This window comes from Gasterosteus aculeatus, chromosome 21 (assembly GCF_964276395.1).
Source record: "Gasterosteus aculeatus chromosome 21, fGasAcu3.hap1.1, whole genome shotgun sequence".
NCBI lineage: Eukaryota > Metazoa > Chordata > Actinopteri > Perciformes > Gasterosteidae > Gasterosteus > Gasterosteus aculeatus.
In genome coordinates, this window is record NC_135708.1 from 3,669,713 (window position 1) to 3,687,624 (window position 17,912).

Sequence of the window (17,912 nt, forward strand, 5' to 3'; positions counted from 1 at the left end):
AATGCGATTACTGCCTCTTATAAATAACACAAACACCCGTTTGATCGATCTTCAGTGTAAAACAAACAGAAATACAAATTAACACATTTTCAAAAAGAAAAGTGAAATATGTTCTGCAATAATATCGGCATGTTATTAAATTCATACTCAAAACACAGCTGTTGATGGTCAGATGCAATCAGATGGACGGTAATAAAATGCCATGATGCCGCCACAATGCGTAATGACGCTGATGGCTGATCTTCGCTCTCGAAGACGTGGCACATGGAAGGATTGGCGCTGTAGTGCAGCGCACCATCGGCCTGTTTAAGGGCAGATGGCGCTGCCTCGACTGCGCTGGAGGGAGGTTATTGTTTACTCCTGAAAAGGTGTAAAACATCGTGAGACACACTTTGGCGATGGCGCGCTAAACGCTTTTTTGCATCCACTTTGATGTCAGACTAGTTTTTCTTTATTTGGGTCCGAGGTCGTGAGGCTGCAGCGTTGCTCTGCAACCTTTTGCCCCTCTGGTGCCTTGTTGGCATCAGTGATGTCCACACTGTGTCCTCCAAAGAGCATCTTACTTCTCCTTCCCACCTCCCAATGATCATTTCCACTTCACACTGAGTGAAGTTACCTTTCTTCGTTTTCCTCTCAGTGTTTGTCATGATTTTGCAAACGATGAATATTCATTTGTGTGCGTTCCACAGACTATATATGGGCAACTTTGGGCGTGACATGAAGCCGCAAAAGCTGCGCTTCATTTAGAAGTGGTTGTGATTTATTAAGGGAAAACTGCGTAGGACGTTTTATAAGTCAGGGGCCCCTGGTCCCTGGTCCCCCTGGTCTAACACATGCGCTCACTCAAAGAGTGCGACCCCCAGTGGACTGATTAGGAATAGCAGCTACTTTTATAGAAAAGCTATTTGTGTCTTTCTGTAATTCTCACAATAGTAAAGTCATCCAGCGGGCTGCAATGGACCCCCCGCAGACCAGATTTGGCCCTCGGGCCTTGAGTTAGACACCCATCATTTAACTGGTCTGTGTGTGTTTAAGTGTGAATCATTAACTGTAAACATCCTCAGATATAAACACAATGTTAGCTTGTTCCTCCACATCAGGATCAGCAGAGGTCACATCTGGAGACAGCTGCAGGTTTCTGGAGTCAGATGACTGGGACTGAACATGTGATTAGAATAAACTCAGTGCTCTGTGGACCAGCTGACGTGGTCTCTGGACTCCATGCAGAGGTTTGGACAAAGTATCGTCAGTAGACTCTGTGAAAAGGTCCAAAGACTAGTTTCAGAAGATCTAAGGAGACTTCTAGAGGTTAGGGGACAGACTAAAGAGGTTTGGAGGAGTTCCATAGGACTTTGTACCAGATGCAGAGGTCTGCACACGTTGTTTTTATGACCCACAGTAAGAACTAAAACCAGATGAAACTGGTGACTAACTGTCACTCAACTAATAAAATGTCCGTCATCATCGACAGTCTTCAGCATCTGGTTTTCATCATGATCCATCATGACAGATGCCAATATCTTTAACTAATGTTGTATTGGTGTTGATGGTCCAAACATCATGTGAGCTGATGGTTCATGTACCTCCACAGAGAGGACCAGGAGAGCTCAGAGGTTCCCACAGGTCCGTCTGCCCAGCAGCATCAAACACACCTGGACTCCATCTTCATGGTGTGTACATGAACAACTACTTTAACATCTCTCAGGTTACCATCATCTCCATACTGCACTTTGTAGACCAGTGGATTGTCCGTCTGTCCAACATGGACCTGATGGTGGCTTCCATGTTCTAGTTGGTGTCATTCATAGAATGTTCTGTTCCAGCTGCTGGAAGAGAACATCCTCACTTTTGTGAAGAACGAGCTGAAGAAGATCCAGAAGGTTGTGAGTTCAGATTACCCAGAATGCTTAGAGAAAGAGGATGAGGAGGTGCTGGATGAAGAGCAGAGGAGGAGCAGAGAGGCCGTTGTGAAGATCTCAGTGCACTTCCTGAGGAGAATGAAGCAGGAGGAGCTGGCTGAGCGTCTGCAGAGCAGTAAGAGGATTTCTCTACAGACTTACCATGCTGATACATGAGACCTTCACTAATGTCTCCAGAGATGAACAGAATATATTCATAGTCATTCTCTGAGGAAAGGACATGTTGAAATCTATTCTTTGACTCATTGATCTTCTTTGTTGTCTTCATTCAGGACTTCTTGATGCAGTTTGTCAGCGTGAACTCAAATCCAACCTGAAGAAGAAGTTTCAGTGTGTGTTTGAGGGGATCGCTAAAGCAGGAAACCCAACCCTACTGAATGAGATCTACACAGAGCTCTACATCACAGAGGGAGGGACTGCAGAGGTCAATGAAGAACATGAGGTCAGACAGATTGAAACAGCATCCAGGAGACCAGCCAGACCAGAAACAACCATCAGACGAGAAGACCTCCTCAAAGCCTCAGCTGGAGGAGAGGAACCAATCAGAACAGTGATGACTAAGGGAGTGGCTGGCATCGGGAAAACCGTCTTAACACAGAAGTTCACTCTGGACTGGGCTGAAGACAAAGACCACCAGCACATACAGTTCACATTTCCATTCACCTTCAGAGAGCTGAATGTGCTGAGAGAGAAGAAGTTCAGCTTGGTGGGACTTGTTCATCACTTCTTCAGTGAAACCAGAGCAGCAGGAATCTGCAGGTTTGAGAAGTTCCAGATTGTGTTCATCTTTGACGGTCTGGATGAGTGTCGATTTCCTCTGGACTTCCACAACAATGAGATCCTGACTAATGTCACAGAGTCGGCCTCAGTGGATGTGCTCCTCACAAACCTCATCACGGGGAAGCTGCTTCCCTCTGCTCGCCTCTGGATCACTACACGACCTGCAGCAGCCAATCAGATCCCTCCTGAGTGTGTTGGCATGGTGACAGAGGTCAGAGGGTTCACCGACCCCCAGAAGGAGGAGTACTTCAGGAAGAGGTTCACAGATGAGGAGCAGGCCAGCAGGATCATCTCTCACATCAAGACCTCACGAAGCCTCCACATCATGTGCCACATTCCAGTCTTCTGCTGGATCACTGCTACAGTTCTGGAGGAGGAGTTGAAGACCAGAGAGGGAGGAGAGCTGCCCAAGACCCTGACTGAGATGTACATCCACTTCCTGGTGGTTGAGTCCAAAGTGAAGAAGGTCAAGTACGATGGAGGAGCTGAGACGGATCCACACTGGAGTCCAGAGAGCAGGAAGATGATCGAGTCTCTGGGAAAACTGGCCTTTGATCAGCTGCAGAAAGGGAACCTGATCTTCTATGAATCCGACCTGACAGAGTGTGGCATCGATATTAGAGCAGCCTCAGTGTACTCAGGAGTGTTCACTCAGATCTTTAGAGAGGAGAGAGGACTGTACCAGGACAAGGTGTTCTGCTTCGTCCATCTGAGTGTTCAGGAGTTTCTGGCTGCTCTTCATGTCCATCTGACCTTCTTCAGCTCTGGTGTCAATCTGCTGTCAGAACAACAAACAACCTCCCGGTGGTCTAAACGCTCTAAACCCAATCCTAAACCAATGCGTCTCTACCAGAATGCTGTGGACGAGGCCTTACAGAGTCCTAATGGACACCTGGACTTGTTCCTCCGCTTCCTCCTGGGTCTTTCCCTTGAGACCAATCAGACTCTCCTACGAGGTCTGCTGACAGAGACAGGAAGTGGCTCACAGACCAATCGGAGAACAGTCCAGTACATCAAGGAGAGGATCAGTGAGGATGTGTCTCCAGAGAAAAGCATCAATCTGTTCCACTGTCTGAATGAACTGAATGATGGTTCTCTAGTGGAGGAGATCCAACAGTCCCTTAGATCAGGAAGTCTCTCCACAGATGAACTGTCTCCTGCTCAGTGGTCAGCTCTGGTCTTCATCTTACTGTCATCAGAAGAAGATCTGGAGGTGTTTGACCTGAAGAAATACTCTGCTTCAGAGGAGGCTCTTCTGAGGCTGCTGCCAGTGGTCAAAGCCTCCAACAAAGTTGTGTAAGTACAGAGAGAGTTAATTCATACATCAGAACTTAAATATGCTGCCATCTTTTATACTTACTGCTTCTTCTTCATCCCTCTCTTCAGACTGAGTGTCTGTAACCTCTCAGAGAGAAGCTGTGACACTCTGTCCTCAGTTCTCAGCTCCCAGTCCTCTAGTCTGAGAGAGCTGGATCTGAGTAACAACAACCTGCAGGATTCAGGAGTGAAGCTGCTGTCTGCTGGAGTGAAGAGTCCACACTGTGAACTGGAGACTCTCAGGTCAGGATTCAATTAAAGTCCACTTGGTGTCTTTATTTACACCCATGGTACATTTCTGACTTTCATAAGATTCGTTCTGCTTCCATGATTTAAATCAAATATGTATTTTCCAACTATTTCCATAAAATATGTTTATTTTCAATATATTGTAAATATTTGACATTATAGAGTTAGTAGTAATGTTATCAGGTTGTTGATGTACATTAGTGGGTGTTTAGTTGTGACTGGAAACCAGTCAGTAACCATGTTAATGTGACCCCTCTGTACCTGATAGTATCTTAGTACTGCAGTGACCTTCCAGCCCTCACAGCTCCCTCAGATCATGTGACATGTGTCTTATTCTGTGTGTCTGCAGGCTGACAGGCTGTCTGATCACAGAGGAAGGCTGTGCTTCTCTGGCCTCAGCTCTGAGCTCCAACCCCTCCCATCTGAGAGAGCTGGACCTGAGCTACAATCATCCAGGAGACTCAGGAGTGAAGCTGCTGTCTGCTGGACTAGAGGATCCTCACTGGAGACTGGAGACTCTCAGGTATGAAGAGGCTGCAGCCACAGACCATCAGTCTGGTAGAGGAGGTAGAGCTGGAAACCTTTTCTGTGTCCCACTGTCAGCCTGGTTAATAAGACCCTGACACACCAAGCTGACCTCAAACTACCAGAGACTCATCAGACTGTTTGTGTCCCACATGAGACCATCAACACAGACAGAAGTAGTGAGGAACAGTAGCCAGGATGAGCCTGAACAGGGAGGAAGGTGATGAAAACCTTGTTTCTCTGGAGCTTTGTCTTGTCTCCACGTTATAAGAGAGGACAGTGTCTCCTGACACGTTGACGGCATCATGGTGGGTTGATATGAGTCAACGTGGTCACGCTGCAGGTTTGTGGGCTCTTAACAACTCAAAAAACACTTGGATGTTTAGATGCTGGTCCTCTGCCTCCAGTGTGTGTTTGTCCTTTAGTCCAGACATTATTATTAAGAGACAAACAGTCAGAGAAACAATCTGTTCAAAGCGTCTTGATGGATCATCACAGGAGGAACGTTTGGTGTTCTAAAGGAGTTCAGCTTCACCTGCTTTTGGTGCTTTGCACTGAGTGACGGTTCCCTGGATGATAAGAGTGGACTTGTTGAAGCTACAGGTGACAGTCGGACACAGACGCTCAGTGAAGAACCAACAGCTGATGGTGGACCTGGAATTAGTATCAACTATATCGTAGAAATGAACAGAACATACCAAAAAAATCATCCAGATAAATGTTGCCATCCGGATGGAGTGAATGTGATTGTGGTTGGATGAGAAGTGTTGGGAGCGGCTAGGGGGTCGTATTAGGTTACTAGCAAATGAGGAACTAACTTATGGACATTAATAGAATTATTAATAATCACTAAGATACTTCTCAGAATGAATAAATAACGGGGCACCACCCTGAGCTAACAGGGACCAATAACCAATACTATAAATCAAGTCTCATAATTGATATTCACTCCTTGAGAGTGAAGATGTTGGAGGGAGTTAAGTTCGAGCACTGGCAATGTATGTCAACGGTCACCACCATATAAATGCACAAGTAAACACAGGAAAACGGTTCTTTAAAGTATAGCAGGGTTTATTAACTCATAGGAACACCGATCAAGATCACCTATAACTGCAACCAACAATCCCCATAACACTTATTTTAGACCTACTCACTAAACAAGTAAATTATGCTTGATAATTTAATAAACTTAAAGAAAAAACTGCATAAATCACGTCTCTCCATTAATGGGTTTTCATTTTGTTTTTACAAAAAGGGTTGGCAGCTCATCCTCAGATTGCTTCTTCGTCAGGATGGGGACCCCCTTCACAGCCCTGTATAAAGAGGGAAGGCTTTATTTAACCTACTTATGCAAATCATTTATCATCTAACGTGTTTTAGAAAATGTGATCAACTTTAATTGACTGCATTTATTAAGTAATTGGGCTTTTGAACACACGAATACTGTGTAATATATTTGAACTCGCCTACAATGGGAACAGTGTTGCACTTAATGGGAGCAGTGATGGTGCTCTGGACTGAAGGACGGCTGGCAGGTCACGAGTAAGTTTGCTGGTTGAGATGTGAAGGACATCACAGAGATGGCTGTCGCTCATTTTGGTTCTCAATCTGCTTTTGTTCAGAGTTCACAGAGAAAATGTTTGCTCGCATATGTATGTTGTGCCAAACAGACTGGTCATTCTTTTTGCGTGGCGTCGCATCAGAGGAAACTTGGCCTTTTCCAAGCTCCGGTAGAAATCGGGTAGGGAGAGGAGCTGCATCTCGACGAGTTCTAGTTGCAGACTCTCTTCCACTTCTTCTGCATCCAGCAGGAAGGGAGTTGAGAACAGCTTGATTTCTTTCTCAATGACAGAAACATCTTGGAAGCGCTGATTGAATTGTGTCATAAGAGTTGTGATCACAGAAACATATTTCCCCTTTTTAGCAGAGAGGTCGGCCTTTGGATGAGCACGTTTGATTTCGGACAGCGTAGGGAAGTGCGCAAGATTGAAGTTGCGTATTTGTGTCTCAAAAAGACGAAGCTTCGCACAGAAATTTGTGGTACAAGCTGGTCTTTGCCTTGTAGGCTCTTGTTCAGTGAGTTCAGATGACCAGTAAGATCAACTAAAAAGGCAATAAGGGAATAAAACCGCTTCAGCACGGAGCCGCGACTAAGCCAGCGCACGTCACAATGATAGAGTACGTCCCCGTATTCAGCATCGACATCAGATAGGAAAGCTTAGTTCTCTGTGGTAGAGCCCTCGTGCTCAAATTATGTTGACAGTTTTCACAACTGTGGTCATCACATCACCAAGCTGGACTGTCTTGGCACAGAGAGCTTCTTGGTGGATGATACAGTGCAATTTTACAGCCTCGCCTCCACTCTCTGGCACCTTGGCGCACACCATAGATGCCATTCCTTTGGGCTCGCCTGTCATAGCGGGAGTCCCGTCCGTTGCAACTCCACACAGCTCGTCCCATTTAAGTTCCATCTTGTCAATTGCACCTGACACGGCTTCAAAAATGTCCTCACCCGTTGTTGTGCCCTTTAGACTCCGAAGATCAAGCAGCTCCTCCGTGATGCAAAAGTTATCGTCAACTCCCCGCAAAGAAATGAACAGTTGTGCGGCGTCTGTTGCATCTTTCATCACATGCAATGGAGTAAAAGTCAAAAGCACAAGCTTTATGTGATACTTGATTCTGTATGTTAGCTGACAAGTCTTCCATTCAACGCACAATTGTGTTTGTGGACATGCTCACGTTGTTGAATTCCTGCATCTTTTCCGGGCACATTATTCCAGCGACTTTAATGAGGCACTGTTTAACCAAGTCACCGCCTGAGAAAGCTTTCCCGCGGCGCGCTATGAGTTGAGCTACCTCATAGCTAGCTATTGTAGCGTTTTCTTGTGTGTTGTTAGCAGGGTAAAAGTACTGTTGTTGAGCCTGCAGGTTAGCTGCCATGTGCTGGACTTTGTCCTCTCGCTCAGCAGCAGTGTAGGACGTGAAGGTCGGATGCTTGGTTTCGTAGTGTCGTCGTACATTGGACTCTTTCATCACTGCAACCGTTTCATTGCAAATCAAACAGACACACTTCTCCTTGACTTCTTTGAAGAAATATTCATTTTCCCACCGTGTTTGAAATGTTCTGCATTCACTTGCTATCTTGCGTTTCTTTGGTTCTGCCATTTTGTCGTCGTGGAAATTTTTTATTTTAAAAACATTTTTTTTTTTGGCAGAGCTGCATTAGGACTGCAGCTAGTGAGTAGCTCCACCTACTGGTCAAACTAAGAACTACAATACAGTCAAGGGCAAGTTTCATGTGTGTTAATAAAGTCACGTGTGTCTTTATGCGGCTTTAGAAATGAACACAAAGGGATTCTGTATTTGCTCATAAGTCTAAAAAACGGCTTATTTGGCCGATGTTTTGATAAGCGACCGAAGCCAGTTCAGTGTTTCCATCATTATAACAGGGGTGCCCCCCCACGAAGTAGTACAACGGGGAGACACTGCAGTCCACCTGATCAATGGGACAACGTGGACGTCCTCCGACTCGCCTCATTCAGCCTCACTGGAAAATGTCTTCTGCTTTTATGTGTTACAGTTGTGTGATAAAGTGTTTGCTGCCTTCCTGATTCCTCATTTCTTTCATGTTCAGGCATGAAAATCCCTCACCTTTTTTGGGGGGGGGGTATGGCAGCAAATCACTTCAAAAATTCCAGAGCGCAAATCAGGTTGATGCGTAAATCAAACATCCGCGAGCAAATAAATGAATAAATATCTCTCGTGAGACGGACTTTTGAACGTGAACTTCGTTGCTCGCGAGGAGAATCTCTGCTCGCGCTCGAAGGAGTTTTCTACGCGCTCGCTGTTGTTCTTTCTGACAGTAAGGGGGCGGAGCCAGTCACCATGGTCTCTACACCTGATTGGTTACAAACCCCGTCTTTGGATTGGCTGGAGTGATGCATTCACACAACCATAGAAGCCCATTTCCGCACTGAAGAATAGGGATAGAAAGTCTAAATTATGAGATAAAACGTTGTGAAAACACAAACGCCACCTTTATGTAACCGTAGTGGAGCGTAGATGACAACCAGCTACAAGCATCATTTACCATCATTACCGGCACATTAAGACCGATGCGTCCAGCTGAAGACATTCAGTCACTTGAATATCCAGAAGAATATGGAAGAGATTCCACTGACAAGTGCTACAGGCGGAATATGTGGGGGGGGCGGTTACAGGCCAGTGACTTTCTATTCAGAATGTTGGTCCCTGGGACAAAACCAGCTGAAAACCCCTAGAGGGGAAACATTCTTCTCACCTTTTTCACCCGTGACCCGTTTTCATGCCTGCATGTCACACTTAAATGTTTCAGATCATCAAACTAATGTAAATATTAGACACAGATAACGCAAGTAAACACAAAATGCAGTTTGTATCATTAAGGGGAGAAAAGAATCCAAACCTAAATGGCCCTGTGTGAAAAAGTGATGAAAACATAAATGAAGTGAGGTTCATCACATCTTTGGAAAGCCCAGTTCCATTTCTCCAGCCACAGCCGTTCTCAATCTAGAAATCACTTAAATAGGAGCTGCCTGACAAAGTGAAGTAGACCACAAGATCCTCACAAGCGAGACATCAGGCTGCGATCCAAAGACATTCAGGAACAAATGAGGAACAAAGTCATTGAGATCCATCAGTGTGGAAAAGGTGACAAAGCCATTTGTAAAGTTTTGGGACTCCAGCGAACCACAGGGAGAGACATTGTCCACAAATGGGGACAACATGGAAACATGCACATTGTGTGAATACTGAATGGTCTGTATCTGCTTTATCTTTATGAACCAGTTTAATGTGAATGTTCCTTTGCACACGTCCCATGAAGCTTGATCTGTAGCATGACGTCATTTCTCCCGTTTGAATTCACATCTGGTGAAAGTACAGTGACAGGTCCATTTCTTATTTGTTATCCATTCATCTTCTTCATGAATATATTCCAGCACCTCGTCGCTGTGTGACGCCTGACTGACAGTCTGTGGTCGTCTGTAAGTAGTGGTAGAAGAAGAAGAGGTGCTCCATGTGGACATGAAGGACAAAGCTGTGTGTGAGAGTGATGTAATGTCCACGTCTCCATGCTGCTCTGACCCCCCTCCTCCTTTCAGGGTGGAGCCTGATGGAGTCCGATGGTTGAGACCAGGTCTGAGGAAGTGTAAGTGTGCTTTGATTCATGAAGATCCAACCATCTTCACACTGTGACATCACTCATTCACTTCTGTGATGTCATCATCAACGTGTCAGTAGATGAACACATGATTAATAACTGCAGCTGTATTGTGTCTTTTTCTCTCATCAGATTCCTGTGAACTCACAATCGACACAAACACAGTAAACGGAGAACTCAAACTGTCTGACAACAACAGGGAGGTGACATGTGTGGAGGAGGATCAGTCATATCCTGATCATCCAGACAGATTTGACTTCTGGCCTCAGCTGCTGTGTAGAACTGGTCTGACTGGTCGCTGTTACTGGGAGGTCGAGTGGAGAGGAGACGTTTATGTATCAGTGAGTTACAGAGGAATCAAGAGGAAAGGAGACAGTGAAGACTGTTTGTTTGGATCCAACGATCAGTCCTGGAGTCTTATCTGCTCTGATGAAGGTTACTCTGTCCGTCACAATGAGACAGAAACACGCATCACCTCCTCCTCCTCCTCCTCCTCCTCTTCCTCCTCCTCCTCCTCCTCCTCCTCCTCCTCCTCCTCTGGTAGAGTAGCAGTGTATGTGGACTGTCCTGCTGGTTCTCTGTCCTTCTACAGAGTCTCCTCTGACACACTGATCCACCTCCACACCTTCAGCACCACATTCACTGAACCTCTTTATCCTGGGTTCTTGTTCTGGTTCAGTCCTAGTTCCTCAGTGTCTCTGTGTCCTCTTCAGGAGGGAGAGTCTCCTCCTGGTGGAGAACCTTCCTCTCTGCTCACCACATAGTTCAGTCTGTACAGCTGATGGTGGTTCATGTGGGTGTAGATGCAGGTGGAGCAGGTGAGGGGTACCTGAGCTGGTCTGGACTCTGGGGGGTCCACAGCTCTCTGGGACTCAGATGGAAGTGTGAAAGAGCTCAGCTTAATGCTGCTGTGCTCCTTCAATCAATAGATGATCATTTAGATATTGGCTCCTAATTAGGCTTTAATCTTCATCTTTATGTGTTCAAGAAGACATTTTATAAGACGCTCTTTCATCTGTCCCCCCATATGAGACAAATGTGTCCTTATGTGTGTGTGCGCTTCATCAGCAATAATAAAAACAAGGTGAAGAAGGAAAATATGAATGTGGAATTCTTTCTGAGCCCATTTTAACTTCAAATCTTTCTAAATCTGTTGAGTGAAATCAAATCTAATTTCACATAATCAGGTTTGTTTTGAACAAGAAGCTTTTTAATGGTTCAGCAAACCTCTCAAGGAAATATTGAATATGCGTTACTTGTGTTTTTATTCCCTATAATGTCATTTACAACATTTACTCCATGTGTTACTTTAACAGAAATAGAATTGTTTGTCTCTAATGTTAATAAATGACTTTTATTGGAAACAACTGTACATGTTTAAACAGGCCATCAAATAAAGATGCTTTCAACACGCTGTATTATTTCTTTTGACATGAAATACTCTGATCCTTTTTAAAGATGCTGTACTATTGACTTTTGTACTATTTCCTCCATAATATCTGTATTTATTCTACAGCCCTGTTGCTGTGTCAATAGCACAGAGGAAACATTGGTGGTGCAGCATGTTGAAGAAGGAAGTGAGTAAATAAAGAAATGAGTAATGAATAAGTTGCTTTATTAACCTTATTAACCTTCACGCAGAGCCGTCTCACAACAACACAAACTACTGAGCTCGCTACTTCAGGTGCAACTTGAAGCTTTCATTCTGCACCAAATATCACACTTAAGTCACCAACAAAAACACACAAAGCACAAGCACACATTTGATAACAGGGTGGAGTTTATCTCCTCACAAAGTGGAGTATTGAAAGTGTTAAATGGGATTTCCCGCCAAAATAAAAGACAAACAGCAGCAGCATTGCCACTAGATGCAATAAAACACGCGTTGTGCAGCGTGGATCGAAAGAGGAACGGCTTTAACTTTCCATCTCTTAATAACAAGGTTATTGTAGCTGAAAGAAATGATTACAATAAAGTACATCCTCATTCTGCTCTAAAGCAGGTGTGTCAAACTCATCGTAGGTCACTTTGATCTCCAGCCATGTCCAGGGCTGATATGAAGGTCCAAGGTGATTCTATGTGGACGTTTCTCCAGGTTTCATGGCTCGGCTTCACCTCCTCACGCACAAACGCATGAGGACCGTCACCGACTACTTCCTGGCTCCCTGATGGGAAGCTTCCGGATGCTGGTTTGCAACGTTCTTGAAGAGTTAAAGGTAACTGACCTTTAAAGGCCGACTAACCTGTGAGATCCATCTCTCATGGATATGTAGGTTTGTGCATCCTGCTGCTCCTTCACTGCACTATATTCTGTAGTGATGCTTTTACACTGATTATCCAACTTGATGTAATGCCTTTGGTACATCTGCTCATCCAGATGTGCAATGGCAGGGAAAGGCCAATCTATGGATGTAAACCAAAGTCGGTGTCTGGTGAGGCTGTGGTACAGAACTTCAGCCTGTGCATCACGGCTCAGCTAACCGGCTCTCTGCTGTTTCCTGTCAATAAGCATCCAAACTGAAAGAACTCATTCCCCATGTGGGCCTGAGTTCCACAGTGAGTCCGTGCATCTGAAGCTCAGTCAATCAGCAAGTGTGACATGTGGGGAACAAAGAAGTTAGTGACAATACTACAGGCAGCCTGAATGTAGAACTTCTGGATGATCCTCCTTCCTCCAGCACATGAAGCAGCTGCAGAGTTACAAACATGAGTGTGAAAGGAAGGCCACACGTGTGCCTGTTTGCTGTGAAGGAGAGATGTTCAGGCCAGGAGATAACGTACAATATGGGGATTCTTGTTGGCCGTGGCGCTCAATGGTGCCTTTATGTTCCCTTTTATTCCCTATGTGTGTTTTTACAAGTTAACCGGCCCTTAAAGTCCCAGTAAAAGTGAAGCAGAGCCATTTGACCTTCTGTATTTAGCTGCTCCAACAGCAGAAGATGCTTTGGGTGCATTTTGTGTCAATCATGTGAGTTAGAAAGTATTCTTCTTTCACACAGCGAGACGCTACATGTGGCTCATTGGGAGAATACAGTAGTACACGACTGTCTCACATTCACTTTATACTTCTCCACACTGGAGGACAAACACAAGCTGATGGCGTGTTTCTACCCGTCAGAGGACACTTCTGTCTTTTCAGGGTGTCTCAGAAAAAGTCAAAAATCTCAAAGCTTCTCCTGGCAATGGAGAAAGGATCTCTTGGAAGAAGGAAAATCTCTTGAGGAGATTGAGATTGAAGGCATCTACCAGATTTATGAACTTTATTGGTTATTTTAAAAATGGTTACAAAGAGAATTACAGGAAGATAAATTCAACAACCAAGCAGTGTGACGGGGTGAGTGTGCTCATCAAACATGCTTTTCTTTAGATGAAGTGGAACCAGACGTCCAAGAATTGGAGACGAATTGGAGATGATGAAGATCGAGAAGATGACGACGATGATGTTGATGAAGATGGAAATGGTGAAACGTCTCATCCTGTCCATGGATTAAGAGCTATGTAATGAACATGTGGTCTTCTAGTGTCCATTAGTACAACATGTGAGATTGGACTCTGGAGCAAACATACCAGACCATACTGGAGAAGATGGTGCTTCTCTGTCAAGCCATCGTTGGTAACATCAGAATAATGAAGTGAATTCTTATTCAGCTCCACCATGAGATGTTTTGTTGAGGGACACATGAGTGAAGGGCGACAGGGAGAAAGAGTTTAACTGTGATCTTCATTCTTCTTACAGTCCCTGAGACAGAAGGGACATGTGGTGGGACATGTCGTCTTCTGTTGACACTCATTGGCTGAGAGTTTGGAAGCCAAACAGAATTGAACATATATATATATATATATATATATATATATATATATATACACATATATGTTGTGTTGTGACTAGAATGTGACCTGTAGCCTTTAAAGGCATCCTATTAAAGATGAGACACAGTTGTCATGAAGTCTCAGACCAACATGTACAGCTAATGTCCACTAGATGGCGCCGTTTCATTTGCAAGCTGCAGTGTTGGGTGTTGACAAGCCGAGTGGTCCCGTGCACCTAAACACACGTTCAGTGAGCTCGGTGCTGTATTTTCTCACGCAGGTACTTTGGGACACCTTGCAGAGTGGTTTATGAATCCCTGCTGTCACAGACTAACATGTGGAGAACCATGGCTGGCTGCACCATGGGAGGACACAGGTGTCTGTACCAGGTGTGTGTGGATGACAACGATAGTCCCAATTATTGGTCCCCACCAAAACAACCAAACACTGTCACATGACACAAACCATCTGTGAGAACAAGGCTGTTGCCTGGCAACGCTAATGACTGAATGTCCACAAACTCTTCTTGTGGTGCCGTCACAAGGTCTACATTCATGGTTCATATATTCAGGGTCACTACAGACTGAACTCCCAAGGCTTTCATGCTACTTTGATGGATTTCTAGGGGAGAACATATAGTAGCTAGTAAGAGAAGAGGAGAGCAGGCCAAGGACGGGCTTTATAAATACTAATGTGCCCCAAGTATCCAGAGACTAATGAAGGCCACTAAATGGTCCCCAACCACTGGTCAACTTGTCTTATTAAGTTGGTAAGACGAGTGTGTTACAGCCACAGAGGCTGACAAACACCAACCGATCAGCGACCTTGTGAAAACATGTGAGACTGTTGCTGTCTGTCTGTGACACACACACGTAAGCTGAAAGTGTATTTAGTTCATGTCTTTTCAGTCTTTTATATGAAAGTGTAAGTGAGTGAAGTGACTTTTAGTTAACTAGTACGTGTTCTCTGTGCAGCTGCAGTCTGCTTGTGTCCACTTCATAGCAGCCAAACACACCACTCCCTTCACACGCTACGTGGAGCACATCAACTACCGGCTGGCCTCCTGTCACTTCTTCTCCTGCTGTCACCTTTCCGTGGCTTTTCACTCCCAACTAAAGTGCTGACTCAGGTAATGATGCATGGCTGACGGGGAGATCACAGCGTTTTTACTGCAAAGCAGACACACCGAGCCAGACCAGGAAGCTAAGTCACATCGAGTTGTTTTGTCATTTGTGAAGAGTAATAAACGGGAACATCAGCCAAAGAGACCAAAGACCTGCAATGTCTTTGTGAAAGGGAGTAAGGAAGAGGATCTTCTCCTGCAGCCAGCCGAGTGGCTGCAGGAGAAGCACAGTGTCTCTTTCTCTTTCATTTAACACAGAGCTGTAACTGTCTGCAGGCCATGTCCATCTCTGAGACCTGGTATGCCGTTAAAGACCACGGCACCAACTACTGCAACATCTACGAGCTCATCCAAGGTACTACAGAGTTATTAGTATTATGCTCAGAGGAAATCACATCACATTCATACATGGACTGATGGAGGTTGTTTAGGAGAAACACCTCATGTCCCATTTTACAAAAGAAACATTAAACAATAATGTTAATAATAAACCAATGTGAATGAATGAGAGTGGTGATTAGCAGCATTAACCACACAGTCTGATGATCCTCATACCGCCGTCTCCTTTGTTGAACAGGAAGTGGTCTAACCCAAGCCAGAGGTCACAGAGAGGTCACCAGTGACTTCCTGTGTCCCCAACGCTCCTCTGCTAACTGATATTCAGCTTATACATCAACATGCTGCTTGTTACTGTTGTATTTGGGAGTTTGTTCTGTTTCCATTGAGGAATAGACCCCTTCAATGTTTGTAATCATCCGGTAGAACGGGTAGGTGGGCGCGCAGCCTGGGGTCAGAAAACATTGCGTGGTTAACGTTAATAGACCAGGGTTTGCGACCACAGGAATTGAGGAATGAACGGGGACAGAAGCGGTGACATCAAATTCAAACCATAAAAATATGGATCAACCGGACACTTTCTTAACGTATTTTAATGGTCTCGGACACTGATGGCAGAACAGTGGGTGCTGTGGATGAAGGAAATACACAGTTCCATAGAGCGGGAGATCCCGGCAGATGTCCGAGTACGGCACACTATTCTCGGACACTCATTTGATTTTATTCTAGTGTACAGAAAATTGTTCACACAATCCTGGCTTTGGAGTTTAATCTAACAGAAAGGGGTGATAAAGGATGACTTTACCTGATATGAAGTGAACACTGCAAACACAAGCTTCTTTGATCGTAGCATTGTCCCAGTCTGCCCGTTTAAAGCCACAGACGTGGTCTATTTTTTTGAAAAGGATGAGATCCTGCAGGAATCCTAAAAAACTTGAGTCCACAACTGGTGCGATTTGCAGTCCACGACGCAACAAGTCGGCATTTTGAAGAGAAAATGTTTCGTTTACACACGATCGCTGGAAGTTCACGGAACTTTCTGACCCCGACATGCGCACTACGCACATTTTCCTGTGACATCATCCGTGAAGGGGTCTATAAATACCTAATGAATATACTGTATAACTGTACCCAATATGCTCATTGTTGTCTTCGCTACCGTGTAGCAACCGCGGCTATTCAACTAGCTAAACTCTTCCTCCAAATGACGCGTTGAGTTGTAGTAGCTTCTCAAGCTGTTTACTGTGGCTCTTTATATCATGTCACAGACAAGAGTGAAAACTGTAACAAACACCAGGTACACAATAGTTTAGTCCTACGTAAACATATGTGAATAAAACGTTTTTAATTACAGTCATCAAATCCCCTTTTACTGTAAATATGCATCTTAACTTTTACATTACAATTAAAACAATGAAATTATCAACTTACCACGTTGCTTCTGCAGCATTTACGATGTGGATGACGAAAGCATGTTGGCTAATTCTACCATCTTTCTCTAACCACTAACAGGAAACTAACCCCCGGAACTCCTAAGGCATGAAACCATTTCAAAATAAAAGCTTGTACAAAATAAAAGCCTAATGCCTAAAAGGCAGCACATGCTCATTTCATGTATTTGTACACACTGATCATACATCATTCAGTGAGGACTCCCATGCACCTATTCCTCCCATGACATGAGATCTGCTGATGAGAGGATGAGAGGCATTTATAATGGGCCCTTATACCTTCAATTGACTCAGACAGAACAAATAGTAATTAACCAGTTGTGGGTTTGCAGCAGGTTCTGGTAACACAACGTAGTGTTTGACCTCATAGAAGACAAGACATTTTTTAGAGACTAAATAGAAACACGTTCAGGTTCTCCTGAAGTAAAATGCATCCCTTTGGATTCCTGTTGTTAAGCTCTAAACCTCTAGCAGCTTGTAGCATATTATAATACGGGTAGATGAAATGCAGCGCTCTGATTGGTTGAGAGTGAGTCACGGTGCATTATTGAGCCATAATGTACAGTTGCTGGTCACATTGACCCGAGCGTTCCGTATCACTGCACACAAAGTAACAGGTCAGATTTTGTGCCGTTAGTTGACATTTCAGTGTTCAGCTCAGTGGCGATCGCCGAGAAGAGACCAGAAATCCCACAAATGATCAGGTTGGGTCAACGCGAGCTTCCACAACCGGACAATGAAGGTGGACGTCATGAGCGATGTGAATGAAGGAGACGCTGCAGCACCCGATGCTGTTTACCTGCACGTACGGGGACAATTTTGTCTCTAGACTCCTGAAATGAGACACACAACGTTTGTTGGCTACAACGGTTTAGTGCTGAAAGCAGCTATTTACTTACTATTCATAATGTGGCTGGTAACCGTATTATAAAAGCAGCACTTTATCTCCAATAATGTAAGAGTTGGGGGGCGTTGTTAGGCCCGACGCGCAGCGGAGAACTGCTCCATCATTGGAGGATAAAGTACAGCCTATAAGGCGATGGGTTAGTTTAAACATAAAGGAAGAAAAGTTACATTTCAACTTTAAGATAAAGTACACCAGCCAACAGAAAGTGACGAGTGAGGTGAGAAATAAAGTGAGCGGTGGAACGTCAGAGTCAGTCCGTGTTGATGAAGGCGGCGTTCTCCATGTTGTGTCACAT

The 17,912-nt window shown here is 44.6% G+C and overlaps 1 protein-coding gene across 1 annotated transcript; it reads left to right on the top strand.

Annotated features, from left to right (window-relative positions):
- Positions 1-1,080: 1,080 nt before the first annotated feature.
- On the top strand, positions 1,081-11,401 carry LOC144390294 (protein NLRC3-like). The gene is made up of 6 exons (XM_078096782.1): positions 1,081-1,670; positions 1,824-2,034; positions 2,192-3,995; positions 4,086-4,259; positions 4,615-9,978; positions 10,123-11,401. The coding sequence occupies exons 1-5, from the start codon at positions 1,578-1,580 to the stop codon at positions 4,886-4,888; spliced, it is 2,556 nt and encodes an 851-aa protein (XP_077952908.1). The 5' UTR covers positions 1,081-1,577; the 3' UTR covers positions 4,889-9,978; positions 10,123-11,401.
- The last annotated feature ends 6,511 nt before the right edge of the window (positions 11,402-17,912 follow it).

Excerpts from the sequence above, each read along its gene's own strand:
- LOC144390294 (XM_078096782.1), top strand. The coding sequence starts at position 1,578 with ATGTACCTCCACAGAGAGGACCAGGAGAGCTCAGAGGTTCCCACAGGT. Across the intron at positions 2,035-2,191 it reads GGCTGAGCGTCTGCAGAGCA|GACTTCTTGATGCAGTTTGT; the intron begins GTAAGAGGATTT and ends GTCTTCATTCAG. Across the intron at positions 4,260-4,614 it reads TGTGAACTGGAGACTCTCAG|GCTGACAGGCTGTCTGATCA; the intron begins GTCAGGATTCAA and ends GTGTGTCTGCAG.